Below are 20,785 nucleotides of genomic sequence, written 5' to 3'. Positions count from 1 at the left end.
TTTTAAAAAATGGTCTTACAAGGCTCTCTGCTGGCCTTGCCATTTCCATTCCTATTGGTTGAGATAGGAGAGCATACGAGAGCAAATGAAAACGGTGCAGCATAACCATAGACTAATGTATGGACCCACTAACATCCCATGGCGCCCTTCCAGTCATACCTACTGGTACCTATATTATTGATGAAACCAAGAGCTTTTCATCCAACTGTTGGGCAGCCCTAACATGGGTTTCTTATAAGGCTACAATATAAGGTTAACCTTAACAGTATACCCTACATATAGGTTGGTCTACCTTAGAGGGTGCTAGACTAAACAACCTGGCACTAAACCCAGATTTATCAGTGTTAGATGCTGAGTGATAGATCGGACTCAACATTTGACCATTTCCTAGGCTTCTTAACGCTTCCCATTCGCATGATGGTTTACATGAAATCCATTACTTCCAGAAAGGATCCAAAAAGATTATTTTTGCTTTTTCAAATAAGATAAGGATTCAGTGCTTTATTTCGGTAGTTAACGTTAGCAGATGATATGTCTGTCTTGAAGGTCAAAATGGACGACTCCCCAGAGCCCGGTACAGCCAGGGGTTTCTATGGAAACCACACACACTTGAGTGTAAGAAAAATATTTTTAACACATGTCATACTATGGATTTTTTTTTAATCGTTAGTTTTATCGTGTATATTTGAAGAATCGGGTTGCTATGAAGCAATACCCTTATGAATTTAGATTAAAAAATATTTTCCATATTTTTTTTTTTATATAATTAATTATTATAACATTTAAGTTACTATTTTTTGTCATGATCATTCCACCAGGTATCCCCCAGTGGGGCTCATATACTCCTATCCCTATGTCAAGAACTAAACATTTTGAACAATGCGTGTGGAATGAACCAGGAGAATGTGATAGAACCTAAATGTGCAGAATTCATGAAAATGTATTTTTGTTTTTTTTTAATTAACTATATAAAATAAAACTTCAGACATATATATATATATATGTCTGTAAATGTGTAATAGATGCGGGTCCAACCTCTGGACACCCCTAATCTTACAACACCCATCAATTGTTTCAGGAAAACCACAATATGGAGATAGGTGGTACACTGCGGAAATATATAAATATCTTAGATGGGAAAAGTCCCATGTGAAAGTCGCCATCAGAGTCACCAATTATGGGGTCACCTAGTGCCTCCATTAGTCTTTGTGGCCACCATATTTGGACTCGTCCGTGACCTGACCATTGGAGGTTTTCCATTTTGACTGCTATTGCTGCTACTTTATAATATTTTGAGAGTTCTTTTCTTTCTTCATTATTATTGGAATTTCAGGGTTTGGAGCGTCAGGTACAACCATTCCCATGATCAGCTGGTCTTGACGGGAAGCAGTGACAGTCGGGTAATCCTGTCAAATATGGTCTCCATTTCTTCTGAGCCGTTTGGACACCTTGTCGATGATGAAGACTTAAGTGATCAAGAAGACAATCAACATGAAGAGAAGTAAGTAATAAGAAATTGTGACTTTCAAACTAAGTTCCTTCTTGGCTTGCAGTCTCTTCAATACAGATCATCATCAACACGTCTACACTTACAGTTCATCCTGACAACTGATCAATATGACATCTGACAGATTTGTCCCAGCCAGTCAATTGTTCCAGAGTTATCTTGAATGGAACAAAATTGCAATGCCTAGAACAAGCCCCAGTAAGTGTACAGTGTTTCTTTTTTGTGTAGACCAATGCAAACAACGAAGAGACCAGAGACTCCTCCATCATCTCCAATGCCATATAGTCATTGTTAGAGGCTGCAGTTTAGATGACAATATTTAGATGACAATCCGATCGTGTGCGCCAAAAACATGGGGCAATTCAGGGAAAAAACGGCGCAAATCGGTAATATTCGGGAAACCCGGCGATTCGGACCCTTAGTAAATGAGCCCCAATGTCTGTCTGTTCCCCTTTTATTTCCATAGACTTTTAGTGCAAAACCTGTACCACGATTCCTTAATAAAGATAAACATATTTTCCTCTCTTCATTTTTTAGAAACAATTTCACCTGTAAATTAAGAAAAGGGTAATTAGTGGAGAAATGATGTTTTATAAAGTATCTGTGCTATTGATATATACAAATAACGGTCAATCCCCTTTAACCAGCTCTATTTTTTTTTTTCAAGATTTGGCTTTATTTTTTAGTTTTTTAACTTCTTTCAGAAACTATGGTGTCAGTAAATCTGAATAAATGTGGCCTCCGGCATGAGGTAAATCCTGACACGTACGGGATTTGGTAAAACGTGCTTTAAAAGATTCAAACTCTCTTAATGTCAGGAGAAGCTGAGATTTAGGTAGAGACCTAAGAGGTGGTGGGTCTAGGAGCCTGCCTATTTCACAGAGTTTTAATATCAGGAGAGCGTTAAGCCGCTGTTAAACCCGACAACCGAGATGTTCTCACAAAGGCTCGCACAGGAAAGCATCGGAGACAAAGTCTTTGCAATAATTTCACACTGTATTAAACATGTGCATGTTACCATAATACCAAGAACCCAAATTAAATCATTGCCTGCACGTTATACATGTGTTATGTAACTTTCCTCAACTACTTCTAATACTGAGGGCTTCTTGGCCTTCTTCATCTATGATGGGCAGCCATTTTGTATCAGCCATACAAAATTTCCATGTAGTTCCATGGGATAAAGATATGGAATACAAGACTGTCTCCTACTTAAGAACATATGACTTACAGATGGCCCCTAGTTACAGAAGGACCTCTGGATGTTGGTAATTTACAGCATTTTAGCCTTAGGCCACAATGATCAACTGTAACAGTTATCAAAGGTGTCTGTAATTAAGCTTTAGTGTTAAGTGTTAATCCTGGTTGTTATGACAACCCAATATTTTTAAAATCCTATTGTCACAGAGACCCAAAAAATTCTGGGTGGGGTTACAATGATAAAATATACCGTTCCAACTTAAATACAAATTTTGAAAATTGTATTACTTCAGTATTCTAGGTTTATAATTTGATTTTACTACTGGACAAATTATTTGAAAATACTTTTGAGCACTTCTCAAACACAAAATTGGGGTCATTTACTAAGGGCCCGATTCGCGTTTTCCTGATGTGTTACCCAAATATTTCCGATTTGCGCTGATTTCCCCTGAATTGCCCCGGGATTTTGGCGCACGCGATCGGATTGTGGCGCATCGGCGCTGGCATGCACGCTACCGAAATCGGGGGCGTGGCCAAACGAAAACCTGACGGATTCGGAAAAACCGCCGCATTAAAAAATAATTTGTCGCGGAGCTTGCACTTACCTTCACTCAGCCCGGCTCGTTGAACTCCAGCGCCTTCCGATGCTTTTCAGGTGGACGGCGGAGGAACTACCTTAATAAATCCCGGCTGGACCTGAATCCAGCGCAGAGAACGCGCCGCTGGATCGCAAATGGACCGGGTAAGTAAATCTGCCTCAATGTGTTTTATTTGGCTGTCCAAAGACCCATACTCATCATCTATCTACAGAATGGCTGGAAAGTATCGGTACATGGAACCCTCCCACCAGCTGTAATTGCACATGTTAATATCGTAGCCTTTGCCCGAAGTCGAAGGGCGTATAAGTCAGTGCATTCAAGCGTGAAACGTGGGCCCCTGTGCTCTTGATTGTTGGGGTTCCCAATTACATATCCAGCTGATCCAGTTGGGTGTAGGTGACTATTTTGTGACTGTCCCTAAATAATTTTTACCACAGATCAATAAAAAGAACCGATTACAGGCAATCCCCAGGTTATGAACAAGTCTACAATACAGGTGGTTTCCTACTTAAGAACAACCGACTTACAGATGACCCCTAGTTACAAACGAACCTCCTGAATGTTGGTAATTTACTGTACTTTAGCCTTAGGCTACAGTAAACATCTATAACAGTTATCACAGGTGTCTGTCATTAAGCTTTATTGTGAATCCTGGTTCTTATGACAACCCAAATGTCACAGAGACCGAAAAAAAAAAATTGTCTGGGATTACAATGATAAAATATACAAGTTCTGACTTACATACAAATTCAGCTTAAGAACCAACCTACAGAACCTATCTTGTACATAACCAGGGGACTGCCTGTACTTGTCTTTAGAAAATATCACAACCCCTATACTCCTGCTTTTAAGTTCAGTTCAGTTATCTTTGGTTAATGTAGTAGCATCCCCATGGTTGGCGCATCATCTTTTTGGCAGGAGACTTGCCAACCTACTTGCCACAGGCATGAAAACATAGGCATATAATATTTTATTTTGTACTGTATGGGATTGGCACCAAAGTTGATACCTATCTTCATGACCTTTTTAACACAGATGTCCAATGTACAAGGCCATTAACTGCTACGGCTCTGTTCTGTTTTTATGTGAGTTAATCCTCACAGGAGAGACAGAGCAGAGTCCCGGTTACTCCGTTCACACACTGTGCTTGACAGTGAGAGTCCTGATTACTCTACCGACACACAGTGATTGACAGTGAAAGACCTGATTACCCCGCCCACACACAGTTATTAGCAGTGAGAATCCTGATGACCCCGCCCACACACAGTGATTGACAGTGAGAGTCCTGATTACCCCACCCACACACTGTGCTTGACATTGAGAGTCCTGATTACTCTGCCCACACACAATGATTAGCAGTTAGAATCCTGATGACCCCGGCCACAAACTGTGATTGACAGTAAGAGTCCTGATTACTCTGCCCACACACAGTGGTTGACAGTGAGAGACCTGATTACCCCACCCATACACAGTCATTGTTAGTTAGATGTGATTACCCCACTCACACACAGTGATGGACTGCGATCGTCCTGATTGCTTCATCCACACAAGGTTGTGCTTACTGTTGGCATTTTAATGATGTGTTTAACATGTTACCAATGCGTTTGGCTGCTTTGAAAGGTGTTTTTTTTTTTTTTAATTTGGCATCTTTGAGTTATCTCCAAGATGGCTGACATTGGAAACTACAAGTCCCATGATCCCGCAGTTTGGAGTAACAGCTCCTACCTCTTAAGCTCTGCTCCCAGTGTTGACGTTTCAGACTGTCCTGCTATGTTACCACATCACCGGTCATATACTGGATGCACTGCAACCAACTGACCACAGCCAAACATAGTGGGGATCACATGACCTGCCCAGGCAGGTGCAGGATATGGACATGGGACTTGCGACCATCTTCTCTCCTGTGTCTCCTCCACAGGGACACAGGACTGATTAAAGGGCCAGTAGCATTTTAATTCTCCATTATAGTGTATGACCACAGCATTTTTCTGCTAAGGGGAACAAAATAATAAATGACAACTAATTACATATTCGCTTATATTTTAATGATCCATTTAAATATGAATTATACTTATTCCTTTAATACCACTTTAAATGCATAACATGAGAATCAGACTGGGCTCTTCTTAGGAGGTATTGTCTAAGAATTTTTGATGTTTCCCATAGTCTATTATAATATTTTTTAATAGTGTAGATTTATATTATTTTTTAAAACTTTTTTTAACACCATTAGTCATTCATTCTTCCATTGAATAGGTTAAAGGGCCTTAACTAATAAAAACATGTTGCTCATGAATGCCAGACAATGGATATAAAGCCTCTACATGATCTCTGACCGCAGAATGTCCCGAAAATGTTTGTCACTTTGTCAGTTTTTTTTTTGTTCCATGTTATAATTACACATTCAACGAATATGTGACATTGTGGGTTTTTTTTTTCCTTTTGGGTAATTGTATTTTTTTTTTTTTGTTTCCCTCTTAGAACAAAAGAGCCACTCCAGGACAGTATAATAGCTACCTATGAAGAGCATGAAGACAGTGTGTATGCCGTGGAGTGGTCCTCCGCAGACCCCTGGCTCTTCGCTTCCTTAAGTTATGATGGAAGGCTGGTTATTAACCGAGTCCCGAGAGCACTCAAATATAACATACTGCTGTAATTTGTTGGTTTGTTTGAGCTGAAGTGATTGCGTGTCACTGACAGCTTATTTCCTGTAATTTGGAGATTCGAGAGACGACCGATCTGTAATGTGTTATTATATTTGTTTATTGTGGAGCTTTGTAATAAATGACCACATCTTGGGCAGGGCCTGACCTTTTTTAGATTGTTGTGTTCAGACTCGCTGGGACACTGTCTACTAATGAAATAGATGTCATCTAAGACTGTCATCTGGATATTTGTGTGGATGTCATTGGAAAGTGGACAGCGGGATTATCTCTGTATGTAGCCAATCACATGTTAAATATACATGTTACATATTATAAATGGTAATATTATAAATATATTATAAATAGGCAGATGACATGGTAATATACAATATTTAAAGGGAATGTCCTGCCCACATGGACTGTATTTTCTGAGGATGGGAGTATGTGATCTGTTTTGGACCGACTTCCCAATCTAGTACCAGTCATCTTTTTTGGCTTCTTCCGGACTCTAAAGCTTCTACACTAGAAAAGGTTTCCATCTACTCTAAAGCCAAGCAACGCTCCCCTTAACTTGATTGATAGTTAAGTACAGTAGCCAAGCTACCCACCGATCAAGACTTAGGGTAGCTCGTTTTTACCAAAAATACTTTTTTTAAAGAGAATCTTTCTCCACCTCACACATATGGTGATGGACATACCCGTAGAGGTAGCTACAGAGATTCAGGGGCACTTTGAATTTTCTTTCTAACCCTCACAGTTGCTGAGATATCAGCCACAGTATCTGAACTTTATAAATCCTCTCTACTGTCAGAGTGGAGATGCTGGGAGGGGGCGTGTGTTATGATGTTATCTGACAAGTAGAATATTATCATAACACACGCCCCCCTCCTCTGCTCCTCCTCCTCCTCTCTGATAGTAGAGAGTATTATAATGATCAGATATCTTTACTGATAGCTCAGCAACTGCGGGAGCTAGAAAAACAATTCAAAGTGCCCCTGAATCTGTGTAGCAGCCCCTATAGAATGGTATATGTGTGGGAAAAGGTCCTCTAGTGCCCCATAGGGGTCTTTGATAACAACAAAAACATAAATTTGTGATCACCAATTGATGAAGCAATGCAGAGATGATAATTATGTTTTTATGAATATGCAAATCAGCCAGCAATTGCCAATTATAAATCAGTCCTTTTCCCAAGTGCACTTTTTTTTTTTGTAGGGAAACAATATTATTTCTTTATTGCTTCACCAATTTCTCTCAAAAGGTGTGTTTTTGCTCCTCATTAATGCCCCTACATATTATTATTATTATTATTATTGGCTCAGGAGGCATTTTTTTTACTTAAAAGACCCTTACAGTGATTTTTTTTTTCTTTCAGAATAAATAGGTGTTTATAATTTTTTAATGGGGGTATTATGATTTGGGCAGATATACTACTTCTTCTTATGGTATGTCCCAGAGTTTCCACCATCAAACTTAATGGCAAAATGGCAGACAACATAATAAGACCCAACAGAACTCCTAAAGTAAATAGATGCATTAGGTTCTCTCTGTGTCTAACAAATGATGGATTAGTTATCAGTTACAGTTATTAGTTTGGGAGACATTGGGACAGATTTACTTACCCGGTCCATTCGCGATCCAGCAGCGCGTTCTCCGCGGTGGATTCGGGTCCGGCTGGGATCCATTAAGGCAGTTCCTCCGACGTCCACCAGGTGGCGCTGCTGCGCTGAAGAGCATCGGAACGCACTCAAGTTCACCAGCCTATTCCTAGTGAAGGTAAGTGCAAGCTCCGCGACATTTTTTTTTTTTAAATGCTGCGTTTTTTCCGAATCCGTCGGGTTTTTGTTCGGCCACGGCCCCCTATTTCCGTTGTGTGCATGCCAGCGCCGATGCGCCACAATCTGATCGCGTGCGCCAAAATCCCAGGGCAATTCAGGGGAAATCGCCGCAAATCGGAAATATTCGGGTAACACGTCGGGAAAACGTGAATTGGGCCCTTAGTAAATGACCCTCATTATATTTATTTGACATATAGAGCCAGATTAGCACAGCAAAACTTTAAAACACAATCTGCCGCCTGCCCATGGCCGCCACTAGGGGGAGCTTTGGAGCTTCCTGCATACATTATAGCTTTTGCATTGAAGCTCAATGCCTACTAATGGACGATGGAGGCATCTTGCTTGTGGAGGCACTGCACCTGTAAAGCTTTGTAAAACATCATGGTTTTGTTATAATATGTATATACAAAGAATAAACTACTGGAAGATGTATGATTACAGAAATGTCTCTCTTTTCTGAAGAAGTTAAAAAAAAGTTTTTGTATAAGAAAAATGTCATTCTTTCTATACTATTATATATGTCCCCGGATTCCAAACAAAAAATAAACCCTTCTGTACACATTAGGGGAATGGCTGTGGGATTTATCACAGGGGAAACCCCAAACATCAGAAACCAGCCATAATCAACTGCTTTCTGGTGTGTAAAATGGTGCGATTTTGCTGTAGTCAGAGGGGGGTGGGAGGGGGGGGGGTTGGCATGTCAATTATTTGAAGATCTGCAGAATTAAAGGAAATCTAACATCAAAATCCATAAGGATACACCAGTGACACTCCATAGATCCAGGCACCGGGACTGTAGTAATCTTCTTATATTTGTTATTCACGGCCATTCTACTAAAATAAACTTTTTAAATTATGTTAATTAGCCAGAAAGGTGGGGGAGGCCTTACCAGAGCACTTTCTTCTCCCACTGTGTGAGTGTACATCAGATAGAGGGAACTGTTGAGGGAGCAGTGGGATAAGACAGTGTAACAGACTGTGAAAAGCCCATTGAAAAGAATGGTTCAGTAAGACATCGGTGAGAAATCACCGAAGCCAAGAAAAGAAAACCAATCTGTACATGTCCATAAGACACAATGGTGGACATATGGTGTTTCCGCCAGTTTTGTGGCGCTCCCACATATTTTTTAGCTGGCGGCGCCAGAAAAAAAAATTACTTTTTCCGACTCTGCTCCAAAAAGGGGCTCGCCACATTAGGATGTCTGCGGCCCGTCCTTCTAGTGTCCAATTCAGACTGGACGAGCTGTTTGATGAGGTCAGCCAATGAGGCAGTGGCCATTGCTCCACTCTAGGCAGTGCTCAGCTTGTTCTTCAGACTGCTTCATGTTTCTGGAGCTCGGGACAGATTTTTGTCCCATGGACAGAAAGTGGTCTTGGCGAGCAAGTCGGTAACCAAGCCAGTGCAGACACTGACACATTGGGAAACATTTACTTACCTGTCCTGTTGCGATCCCTGCCATGCGTTGTCCGACGAGGATTCGGGTTTGCCGTGATTCTCTAAATTTGTGCGTCCAATTTCCTGCATGTGTTGCTTCCCCTGCTGAGGTCCGCCGATTCACCTTCTTCTTCCCGGTGCATGTGAGTGCTGATCTTTTTAAATTCCGTGGTTTGTCCCAATCAGTCAGAGTGTCCGACGTCCACGCCCCCCGATTTGTGTTGCATGCAAGCCAGCGCCGATGCGTCAAAATCCGATCGCGTGTGCCAAAAACCTGGGGCAATTCAGGGCAAAACGGAAAAAAAAAACATGAAACCCGACGTAAGTGCATCCAACAGACCCTTAGTAAATGTGTCCCAATGGGTTCAGTGAAAAATCACTGATGTGAATAAAATACCAATGTGAAACGGCCCTTACACACACAGAGGTAAAGTGGCCAACCCCTTTCAAGCCGCAAAAGGCTCTGTGCGTTCTATTGCTATAGTGCCAAACAACTATTCGGTTTTGGGTCTGAATGTTGCCCTGTCTTTTTACTTTCGATAGACCATCAACAATAATTCCTGGCCAAAGCCTTCTTATATTATAATTTTTTTAATAACTTTTTTTTGCTTGAATACATGACCCACTTAAATGCTAATATTTAGAGAATTGTATTTTCTAATATATATCTCACGACTAAATCTATATAACATGTGAAAAAATGTACAGTATACCTATGTGTCTTTACCACTAGAACATAATCTGCTTCTCTACGACCTTGCTGATGTGCGAGAAGATGAGCTGTAGGTAATGCAGATCAATAAGCCCTAGGAACAAATTCATTCCAGGCCAGACCACTACAGGCGATCCAATAATCCATTAATGGTGCAGAACACTACTGGCGTGCATGAGAACCCTTACAGACTTGGACTTAGTCCCTTGTGATGTTTAGCTTCACTGTGTTGTGTTGACTTGAATACAATCAGCATAGTAAACAGCAAAACGCAAATATTAAACCGCTGAAGAAGGTCGGAACTGAAATTCTACAAATGAGGCTTTGCTATCGTTGAGCACATACTCCCAGTCAGATATACGGGGTCTTCACAGCAGGTCATACTCTGTTCTTCCTAAACTAAACACCAAGATGTATGTTATTACCATAGCTACTAGATCTAAACATATAATAAAAGTCAATACTAAAAGAGGAGAAACAGAATGGAGTTTGATAGAATAAAAAAAAACTAAAACAAACTGGAGAAGATTTATTAAAATCAGCTAAAACTTACACATAGTTAGACTAGACAGCCCCATAGTGTGCCAGGCTTCTCATAGTGGTAAAGGGAACCTGTCATCAGAAATTGGCCTAATAAACCACTACTAGTATGTTGTGAAGCAGCTGAGCAGCTTCTAGATCATGTTTCTTGGTCCAGCTTGATGGTGTCATCCAGAAAATCAACTTTGAATTGAGATGTAAGTTAGATGTATAAAGTCAGGGAGGCAGAGAGTTAAACACTGAAGTCAAGCTCTCCCTTCCTCCTAACACCTCCTTCCATGTTATTGACATTATGCGCTGGGCTTCAGAAGATCTGATCAATGATGTCCCTGGACCATAATTACAGTGTAGCGTTCTAAGGCAGGGAAATCTTGACTTCACTGTTGAACTCTCCACCTCCTTGACTTCATAAAACCTATTTACAGCTCACTTCAAAGTAGATTTTCTGGATGATGCCAACACACTAGGCCATGGAAGAAACATCATCAAGAATATGCTCAGCTGCTTGACAACATACTGCTATTAGTTTATTAGGCCAATTTCTGATGACAGGTTCCCTTTAAATGCTGAATGATAAATCTGATGTAGTATAAGGCAGTCCCGTCTTACATTGCTCTTCCTGTTTGCTGGCTTAGAAAATGGACCAAAATTTTGATTTATTTTAATTTTTTGCACAGCTGTTTCCCAAGCCATAAAAATTGTAAAGGTGACTAGAAAACCACCTAAGCCCTTGATAAATCAAAGCTTAAAGTGTTTTACTGACTGACTTGGCTAAGTAGCACTTTGGGAATGGCGCTACACAGTTATTCAGTGACTACATATTTAATCAGGCACAAGTAAAAGTGGCATCTTCCAACTCGCAGGTTATATCTGTTCCATCAAATTAATGGTTACTTCTCCCATTTGTGAATTATCACTGCAGATTTTGCTCCGCAGATGGGTTAAACTTTCACTTACAGTATAGAGTTTTTTGGATTGAAATTATGTTCCACACTATGCTCCCAAATATTATATTCCCATCACCACCAACCATATTGTACCCCCACATATATCAAGAATACACTGTACCTCCTAAATAAACCCCACTGAATAAACATATACAGGCAGTCCCCGGGTTACCTACAATATAGGTTCTGTAGGTTTGTTCTTAAGTTGAATTTGTATGTAAGTTGGAACTATAATTATAACACCAGCCAAAATTTTTTTGGTCTCTGCAACAATTGGATTTTAAAAATGTTGGATTGTTATATGAACCAGGATTAACAATAAATCTTCATTACAGACACATTTGATAAATCTTATAGATGTTTATTGTAGCCTTGGGCTAAAGTACAATAAATAACCAACATCCAGAGGTCCGTTTGTAAGTCGGGTGTTCTTAAGTATACCACCTGTATTACCCACCTGCTAAATACATACAGGGCCTACTAAAGCATCTCTCTGTATTAATTACATTGGGGAACACTCATTTTAGTGTCTTAAAAGTTGGACCTGTCTTTAAGTACCCCGGAATTATCTGGTCTTAAAAACATCTGTTTTTTTTTTTTATTAAATACTGTGCAAAGTTTAAAAAGCCATATATCTCAAAAAATAAAATTGATCAGGAATATGACTCCAAATAGTTGTGTTACTTACATTCAGAGGAGGTTATATGTAAATTCATAAATGCGTAGTATTAATTCTCAAAGAGGGCAGTGGAACTGGGGAACAATAATTAACCATAAATCATACAGTATAAGGACCAGGCAAAGAGAGTGGCAGGGACCGGGCAATACAATCTTTGAGTATAAATTAGGGCAAAACCCACTATCAAGATAAAAAGTACTCATATTATTAGATAGCACCACCGAACACAATTATAATATACATATTACTGTAAAGGGGCATCAGTAAATCAAAAATAACACCATAGTTTCCACATTGGTGTAACAGAACACGTCAATATTACTGCACTAATTCATTATTTGTCCATGCCAATAAACATACTTAATGATGAATATAAAAAACTAAATTAATATTTATAGTGAGTGAGTGAAACAATATACCTGATAAGATTTGTAAAAAAAAAAACAAAATACATGTTTATGAAAAGTGAAACTACCGGTAATTAAGAGATAAGACATGATAAGGTCATAATATAAAATAATATACACAATAATCCTAGGAGCCCAAGGTCTGTGGCAGAGTATCTCCTTCCCAGCTTCTTGTTCTGCTTGTTTAGGTAAACTAGCAGTCTTCGCCTCCAAGCTCTTTTTCCTAACTACAAGGCACTAGGGTTTTGGACTGTTCTCTGTGTATACATTCTATTTTCGCAAAACAATGACAAAGAGTTCTCCTATAGACTTAAAGTGGTAAACAACTTTCCATACAGCACCTGTCATTCAAAAGGTCAGACTGTCTTCTTTTCTGGTAAACAAGTCTGTTTTTCTCCTGCAAAACAATTTCTTCTATAGCTGTGAAAAATTATTGGCTTCCCTTTATATAAAGATAACTCGCTTGGTGCTGTCTCTTGGTGCTTATTAACCCTTTCTACAGGTCTATACAGATACAGTACTAATAAACAGAATTTATATAACAAACCTCTATAGATTCATGTGAATTAACTCAATGTAAAATAAAGTAAGAAGTGCTGACTTCGTACAGGGGAAATATTGAAATAACCAAAGTTCAATGCTCCTCTGATCTGGGTAACTACACCACATAAAAGGTTCCATTATGTATCATGCCCCCCTAAATGAATTATAATCCAATGTCACACTATTTTACTTCCTATACCTATCACTATTTTACCCATATAGGCTGGATTCACATCACGTTACTTATATATGCTAAGCATATGTATACGCCCGATGTATACGCTTAGAGTATACATTGACAAATAGTGGCAGACGTTGTTGCCTCCATCTGGTCACTAAACGTTCTGTCCGTCAAAATATGGAGAATGGGAAGACGTATTGCTATCACTGTCCATATTAGAGAGAAAAGGAAAGGCAAACAAGAAGAGACCGAATAGCGCTCATAGGGTAGTATTAAAGTATAATATAATGGTATTAGAAATATACGATTGGAGGCTCACCGGATCCGGTTGAGCTGAATTAGGCACAATGCTATTTTTCACTTGTTCAGATCTGGTGAGGGTATCTTAGGTGCTTCCTTAAGACAGTCGTTGTTGAAACGCCGTTTCCAAGACGGTCTGGATCAGAATCAAGTGGAGAGCGTGGGGGACTGTTAGGGAGGGCGCACACAGTAAATCAAAAGCTTCACATCGTAAGGTTTGGTGAAACGTCTATTTAATATCTCGGGTCACAACGCGTTTCGGAGTCAAAAACTCCTTTATCAAGTGAAATGAGACTGCAGCGTGGGAGATGGGGACTACTCTCATCTCCCACGCACTCCACTGTCTATATTAGGACAGTGACATCACTGGGGGCACACCTATTCATCGGCAGCAGCCAGTGATTGGCTCCCCTCCCCCCTTGTATTCAGGTGGGAGGGGGTCCTTGGGCGAATATCCCATTGTATAGGCATTAGGATACATCAGAATCCTCCCGCAGTGTCCTTACAACCTGCACAAAAATGAGGTCTGAACCCAGTCTTACTTCGACATTCTCCTATAGAAATTATCATATGGACATGGTCCAAGATGAGGCATCCCGGTGATCAGTTGACCATGAGGAGAACCGGATCGGCCTAATCATGATGCATACATTGTCTCTCATTTCCAGCACATTGTTTATTATCCTTCCACGCGGGGTTGACTTCCCCTTGATGCTTTGTATAGCGCATACATTAGATGTTTTTCATTGATCATGCTCCAGAGGAGGCAGAATCGGCGTCTGTTTCATCCCAGAAGCTTAAAGGTGCTTGTACTCTAACATTCCCTCCTATCTGGGACATGTGTCTTGTTCTTGCCTCTTCATGTGTCATATATTATTTCATGCCTAATTTCTCAGGTTTTGTCTGAGAGCTGAATGTGCTTTAGAGGCTACACACGTATAATTGAAGCGAATGTGATGGCTTCTTTGTGCTTTGACAGTCTTTCTTATCTGTTATCTTCAGAAAAGCGACACATCTAAAGTAATTCTTCATATCCTCCAAAGTATACATTTAATTTGGGTACATTTGTCTCATATGTGCAATTTCCAAATAGCTCCTGAGTACGTATGTGACACTGCTTTTATCTTCCTGATTGCCTCGTAGCAATGGATTGTTTACTGCTATCTCTTCCCGGCTCAGTATATTCACGTTCTAATTTATATCACTTAACACTCAAGAAAAATGTTGGCACCTATAAGAAGCGGAGGCAAAACATTGGGTTCCATCTTGTGTTTCATCGTAGATCTCTGCTTCAGTAGTTTCTGCAAAAGTCGTCAGATTTTCAAAAAATTTGGCCTATCCTTTTAAAAATATCCTGAGACATTAGTGGGTTCTAACTTCTAGCCACTCCATTGTTTAGAAGATATAGCAAAGGAGTTAACCAGTTACTACTTAATCCGTTATCACTGTGTAGGTTGCCGTTGAGTCCAGTGGATTGAGGCAGGGGTGACTTGAACACAAAAAAGTGTCACCACTTCCAGTAGACAACATGGACGGGACATCAAGCCCTGGAGCAGGACACATCTGTTGGGAAAACCAGAAGCATAAAGTCACTACTACTGAGGCCAGTTAATAAAGATTAATGATGAGACCAGTGGTGATCTGGACACAAAAGAAGTGTCACCACTTCCAGTCTAGCTTGGACCATAAACAGCATCTTGAAGAAGACTGCAAGATTTGTATGACAGCAAGATATACAGATGTGAGAAGAAGGAATGGTGCACTGCAAATGGGTGTAGCCTCTAGATCTGGAGAACCCTCTTACCCCTTGTCACAGAGGGAGCAGATCATTGTCTATCCGTGCTGATTAAAGGAAATCTACCTTCAGAATCCATCATAATAAACTAGGAACACTTACTTGTACTGTGACTGGTAATACTCTTATATTTGTTATCCTCCTTTCTTCTAAAATCAACTTTTTAAGTTATGCTAATTAACCAGAAGGGTTCTGGGGACATTACCAGAGCCCTTTTATGCTGTATCTCCACAGGCTACACCCTCCCACTGTTAACTTTGAACAAAGGGTTGGATACAGGTATAGGGGTTATGTTTGGGGAGACCAAAATCTTCACCCAATGTAAACAAAGGCCAAGTATGTGGCCCCAACGGTAATGCCCCTTGTATATTTACGCACCTAGTTTTAAAGGTCCCTGAAATACAGACAGGAGAAACATTTACCCTCCAGCTGGAGAGAGAAAAAGGGACAAACTAGAAAGATGCATACAAAAAATGGTTCTTTATTGATAACACACATGCAAGAATGACAAAGGCGATGTCACCACCGGGTGGCACCGTCATGGAAATAACAACTGAATGCAATAAAATTGTGTTGAAAACATGAGTGGTGTGGTACAGAACAGAAGGAGCGGCCAAGCCCCAGGACAAGTGGCAAAATCAGGTGAGTAAAAACCCTTTCGGTTTAAACAATGGACTGGGCTTATATGAAACTGAGATCTGCTACAAGGTCAGTCATATACCTTTAAGCAGAACAAATGTCAGCGATAGCGTGAAAGAAAATGTATCTTTTGTAAACAATAGTAACGCTATATTGTAGAAGGCTCGTTTAGAGCCAAAACGTACGTCGGGGACACGGCCTCTCCTGGACAGTGGATCTACAGTTGACTGGGTAAGACCTTGCCTCTATGCACTTTAGCCATTTTGGCTATACAGCCTACAATATAGCGTTACTATTGTTTACAAAAGATACATTTTCTTTCACGCTATCGCTGACATTTGTTCTGCTTAAAGGTATATGACTGACCTTGTAGCAGATCTCAGTTTCATATAAGCCCAGTCCATTGTTTAAGCCGAAAGGGTTTTTACTCACCTGATTTTGCCACTTGTCCTGGGGCTTGGCCGCTCCTTCTGTTCTGTACCACACCACTCATGTTTTCAACACAATTTTATTGCATTCAGTTTTTATTTCCATGACGGTGCCACCCGGTGGTGACATCGCCTTTGTCATGTGTGTTATCAATAAAGAACCATTTTTTGTATGCATCTTTCTAGTTTGTCCCTTTTTCTCTCTCCAGCTGGAGGGTAAATGTTTCTCCTACCCTCCCACTGTTCAAGATTACAGAAGGCAGATGGAGTAGGAGGAGAGAGTAGGACAGTGTAACAGCCTCTGAAGAAAGAGCACTGAGGGGCTCTGGTTACACCACCATTAAACTTGTAGATCATTTTAAAAGTTGATTTTAGAAGGAAGGAGGCCGTGGGTAACAAATATAAGACGATTGCCACAGTCACTGTGCCTGGATCTATGAGTAATGTCCCTGGTTTATCAGGAGGGATTTTGATGGTAAATTTCCTTTAAGTGTATTAATTGGCATATACAGTACACTAAATAAAAAGCAGGATTTTATACCATGCCAATGGTGTAGGGCACATTACCTACAATGCAATGTGTTTAAATGGCCCCCAGAAACTTATAGGGGCAGATTTACTGTCACGATCCTGCGAAGCGTTGTTCAACGTTTGTCCGAATCCGTCGGGTTGTCTGACGGCCACGGCCCCCGTTTTCTGTTTCATGCATGCCGGCGCCGATGCACCACAATCCGATTGTGTGTGCCAAAAACCCAGGGCAATTCAGAGCAAAACGCAAATAATCGCAAAACCAGACGAAAGTGCTGCATTTGGACCCTTAGTAAATGTTCCCCACAGTATCCCAGTATATTGTGTGTATTTATGGATAAATGATATTTGTAATTACATTGTAAACCTTTTTTCTATCGTTAATCACAATGGGGGTCATTTACTAAGGGCCCAATTCGCGTTTTCCTGACTTGTTACCCGAATATGTCCGATTTGCGCCGATTCTCCATGAATTGCCCCGGGATTTTGGCGCATACGACCGGATTGTGGCGCAACGGCGCTGGCATGCACGCAACGGAAATCGGGGGGCGTAGCCGAACCAAAACCCGACGGATTCGGAAAAACAGCCGCATTTTTAAAAAAAAAATGTGTCGCGGAGCTTGCACTTACCTTCACAAGGAATAGGCCGGTGAACATGAGTGCGTTCCGATGCTCTTCAGCGCAGCAGTGCCACCTGGTGGACGTTGGAGGAACTACCTTAATGAATCCCGGCCAGACCCGAATCTACCGCAGAGAACGCGCCGCTGGATCGCGAATGGACCAGGTAAGTAAATCTGCCTCAATATGTCACCTTTATATTCTTATACGAATCCCATCTTCTGCCTAACGTGGATTCTCTGCACACAGCTAATGGACACTTGTATATAGCGCTATAGGATATGTAGTATTGCAAACCTTGTAATAAAGAATCCTTATACTTTTTACTTTCATTGAAAATACAAAATCAATTTTTTGTGAAAAACAAAAACAGAAGACAAAAGCTGTAAATTACTTTGCCCTTTTCCTTGCTTTGGCTAATTGATAAAATGTAACAATTTTTTTTATTGCTGATGATGTCAATTCTGGAAGATCATAGGTAACGCTGTGGAGAGTGCGGAGTGTTATACGTATATATTTTTAGGAGACGTCTGTCTGCTGTGAGTTTTCTCAGCATTTGCCCTTTTGCATGCTGAAGGCAATAAAAATGAAGACATAGATTAGATAAAGATAACCAGGCACCTCTGTTCTGCCAATTATTTACTGGCAGAGGGAATATTTTGTAGTTTCCATTTATTGTTCTCCTGTAATTGATTTTCCCCATGTAGCCTGGATACAGTTACACTTACATTCCATTATTTTTCTGCAGTTCGTAAAGTTTACTTAAAGTAGGACTCCAGCAGCTAAAAGTTGCCATCCCTGTAACGTATACAATCATAATAATAATAATTCTTTACTTATATAGCGCACACAGATTACGCAGCGCTGCACAGAGTTGCCAAATCAGTCCCTGCCCCCAATGGGGCTCCCAATCTAATCAACCGACCAGTATGTTTTGGAGTGTGGGAGGAAACCAGAGGACCCAGAGGTAACCCACATAAACACACAAAGAATAAACAAACTCTTTGCAGATGTTGACCCTGGGACATGAACGTGAACAAGTGCAGACTATATGAGAATCTCCTTTCTCCGTTGTTTAGTCTTTTAACTATTCAGATCTAACATAGTTAGATCCCTGGCTGCTATGCGAGGACACAGTGCTGAGATGATACAGTGTTCTAAAAATATAAGACTCTATGGCCCACATTTATCAAAATAAGTGCAAACTGCACGATGTGTGTGTAGTGTGCAGAGTGCACCAAATCAATCAAAAGTAGCGCACAGTCTTCATTAATATGATGCAACTTTCTTTGTTTGGGAAGCGTGCACAACCTTTTTTTTGGTGCACCATTAACATAGACTATGTAATACAATTCTTTCGAGACGCTATGATAAATGAATCGGAACCGGAACTCCTCCTTTAGATACAGATTTCGTTGGCGCGGCGGAAACAATGGACACTCTAGACCCCAACCTGATAGTAAAAAAAACACAAATGTAGATATCTTTGCTAATTTATTAAATAAGAAAACTGAAATATCACATGGTCATAAGTATTCAGCCCCTTTGCTTTGACATTCATATTCAACTCACGTGCTATCCATTTACTTCTGATCCTCCTTGAGATGGACTTGATTAGGAAAGTCACACACCTGTCTATATAAGACCTCACAGCTCACATTGCGTGTCAGAGCACATGAGAATCATGAGGAACTGTCCAAAGACAGAATTATGGTAAGGCATAGATCCGGCCAAGGTTGCAATATAATTGCAGCAGGACTCAAGGTCCCTAAGAGCACAGTGGCCTCCATAATCTTTAAAGAAAATAAACCTCTGAAAAAACATTAAAAAACCTATAAATACTCAACTCTGCTCCTCTTCATGTTGATCCTGCTGCTTTTTTGCCGCCAGTCTTGACATGCCTTGATTACCTAGAAAAGAAAGTTATAATTAGCAACACGGAGTGTAGCGACAAGATGTCCAGCATTCCGGGCTGCTAACTAAGCACACGCCCACACCTCCCTCTCCCAGAATGGGAGAAGTCTCCACGCTCTATGCCATAATTCTAACTTTTTTCTCTAGGTGATCTCCCCCATCATGGGAGAAGAGCCTTGGTGAGAGAGCTAAAGAATAATCCCAACATCACTGTGGCTGAGCTCCAGAGATGCAGTAGGGAGATGGTAGAAAGTTCCACAAAGTCACCTATCACCACCGCCTCCACCAGTCAGGCAAGGGGACAGGACCGCTCCAGGTCAGCCCACTCCCCAACATCCGTGACCACCCCCGGCTGGCCATGCCACCTCTCCACGCCCCTTCATGACCCCCTGGCTTGAAGGTGGTGGATTGGGGAAAATAAATGCAAGTGCTAGTAATAAGCGATTATTTCTGGGCTTCTATGGCCACAAACGCGGTGCAGAAGCTCTGATAAATATCCCTAATGAGCCTTAGCACACAGCTAAAATAACAAAGCAGTGGCTTCAGAACATCTCTGTGACCATTCCTGACTGTCCTACCCAGAGCCCGGACCTAAACCCATTCAGCATCTCTGGAGAGACTGGAAAATGGCTTCCACCAACGTTCACCATCCAACCTGAGGGAACTGGAGAGGATCTGCAAGGAAGAGGCAGAGAATTCCCAAATCCAGGTGTGAGAAACTTGTAGCATCTTCCCAAGAAGACTCCTGACTGTACCAGCTCCAAAGCTGCTTCTACTCAATACTGAGCAAAGGGGCTGAATACTTATCATCATGTGATATTCCAGTTTTTCTTGTTCAATAAATTAGCAATAATATCTACATTTCTGTTTTTTTTCTGTCAAGATGGGGGCAGGGTGTACGTACATTACTGAGCAAAAAAGAACTTTATTTGATTTTACCAGTTGGCTGCAATGAAATAAAGAGTGAAAAATGTAAATGTGTTTGAATACTCTCTTTACCCACTATATAATGTTTTTCCCTCAATAAATGTGTGCTCCCATCAATATATGCATTGCACGTTTATGAAATTTACACCCTGTTCTTGTAGTTTTTGTGCATTTCTTTTAATGCTGTGTTTTGTATGCAGTAATTGTCTTTTGTTATAAAGTTTTGTTATGACATTGTTGTCCATTTTTTGACACTTTAGGTCTATATAGGTACTAACAGTGACTGGCATAACCTGGAGATATATATGCAGGGTCGGCGTTAGGAGGTTGCAAATTTTTTCCAAGGCCCCCTGTCCTAAAGGGCCCCCTGCATGTGGGCCTTTGGGAGCAGAGGATGTATTGC

At 40.7% G+C, this 20,785-nt stretch overlaps 1 protein-coding gene across 2 annotated transcripts in view; it reads left to right on the top strand.

The window, feature by feature from the left end:
• The window catches only part of EIPR1 (EARP complex and GARP complex interacting protein 1), a 131,965-nt gene extending 125,768 nt beyond the window's left edge, over positions 1-6,197 (top strand). For both annotated transcript variants that reach the window (XM_072143508.1, XM_072143509.1), the window contains 2 exons: positions 1,334-1,501; positions 5,788-6,197. In XM_072143508.1, coding sequence (XP_071999609.1) covers positions 1,334-1,501; positions 5,788-5,962 — 343 coding nt within the window. In that variant the 3' untranslated portion in view covers positions 5,963-6,197. The remainder of the gene's footprint in view (positions 1-1,333; positions 1,502-5,787) is intronic.
• Positions 6,198-20,785: the final 14,588 nt, after the last annotated feature.

The sequence above is a fragment of the Engystomops pustulosus genome, chromosome 3 (assembly GCF_040894005.1).
Source record: "Engystomops pustulosus chromosome 3, aEngPut4.maternal, whole genome shotgun sequence".
NCBI lineage: Eukaryota > Metazoa > Chordata > Amphibia > Anura > Leptodactylidae > Engystomops > Engystomops pustulosus.
This window is presented reverse-complemented; position numbering and strand designations above follow the sequence as displayed.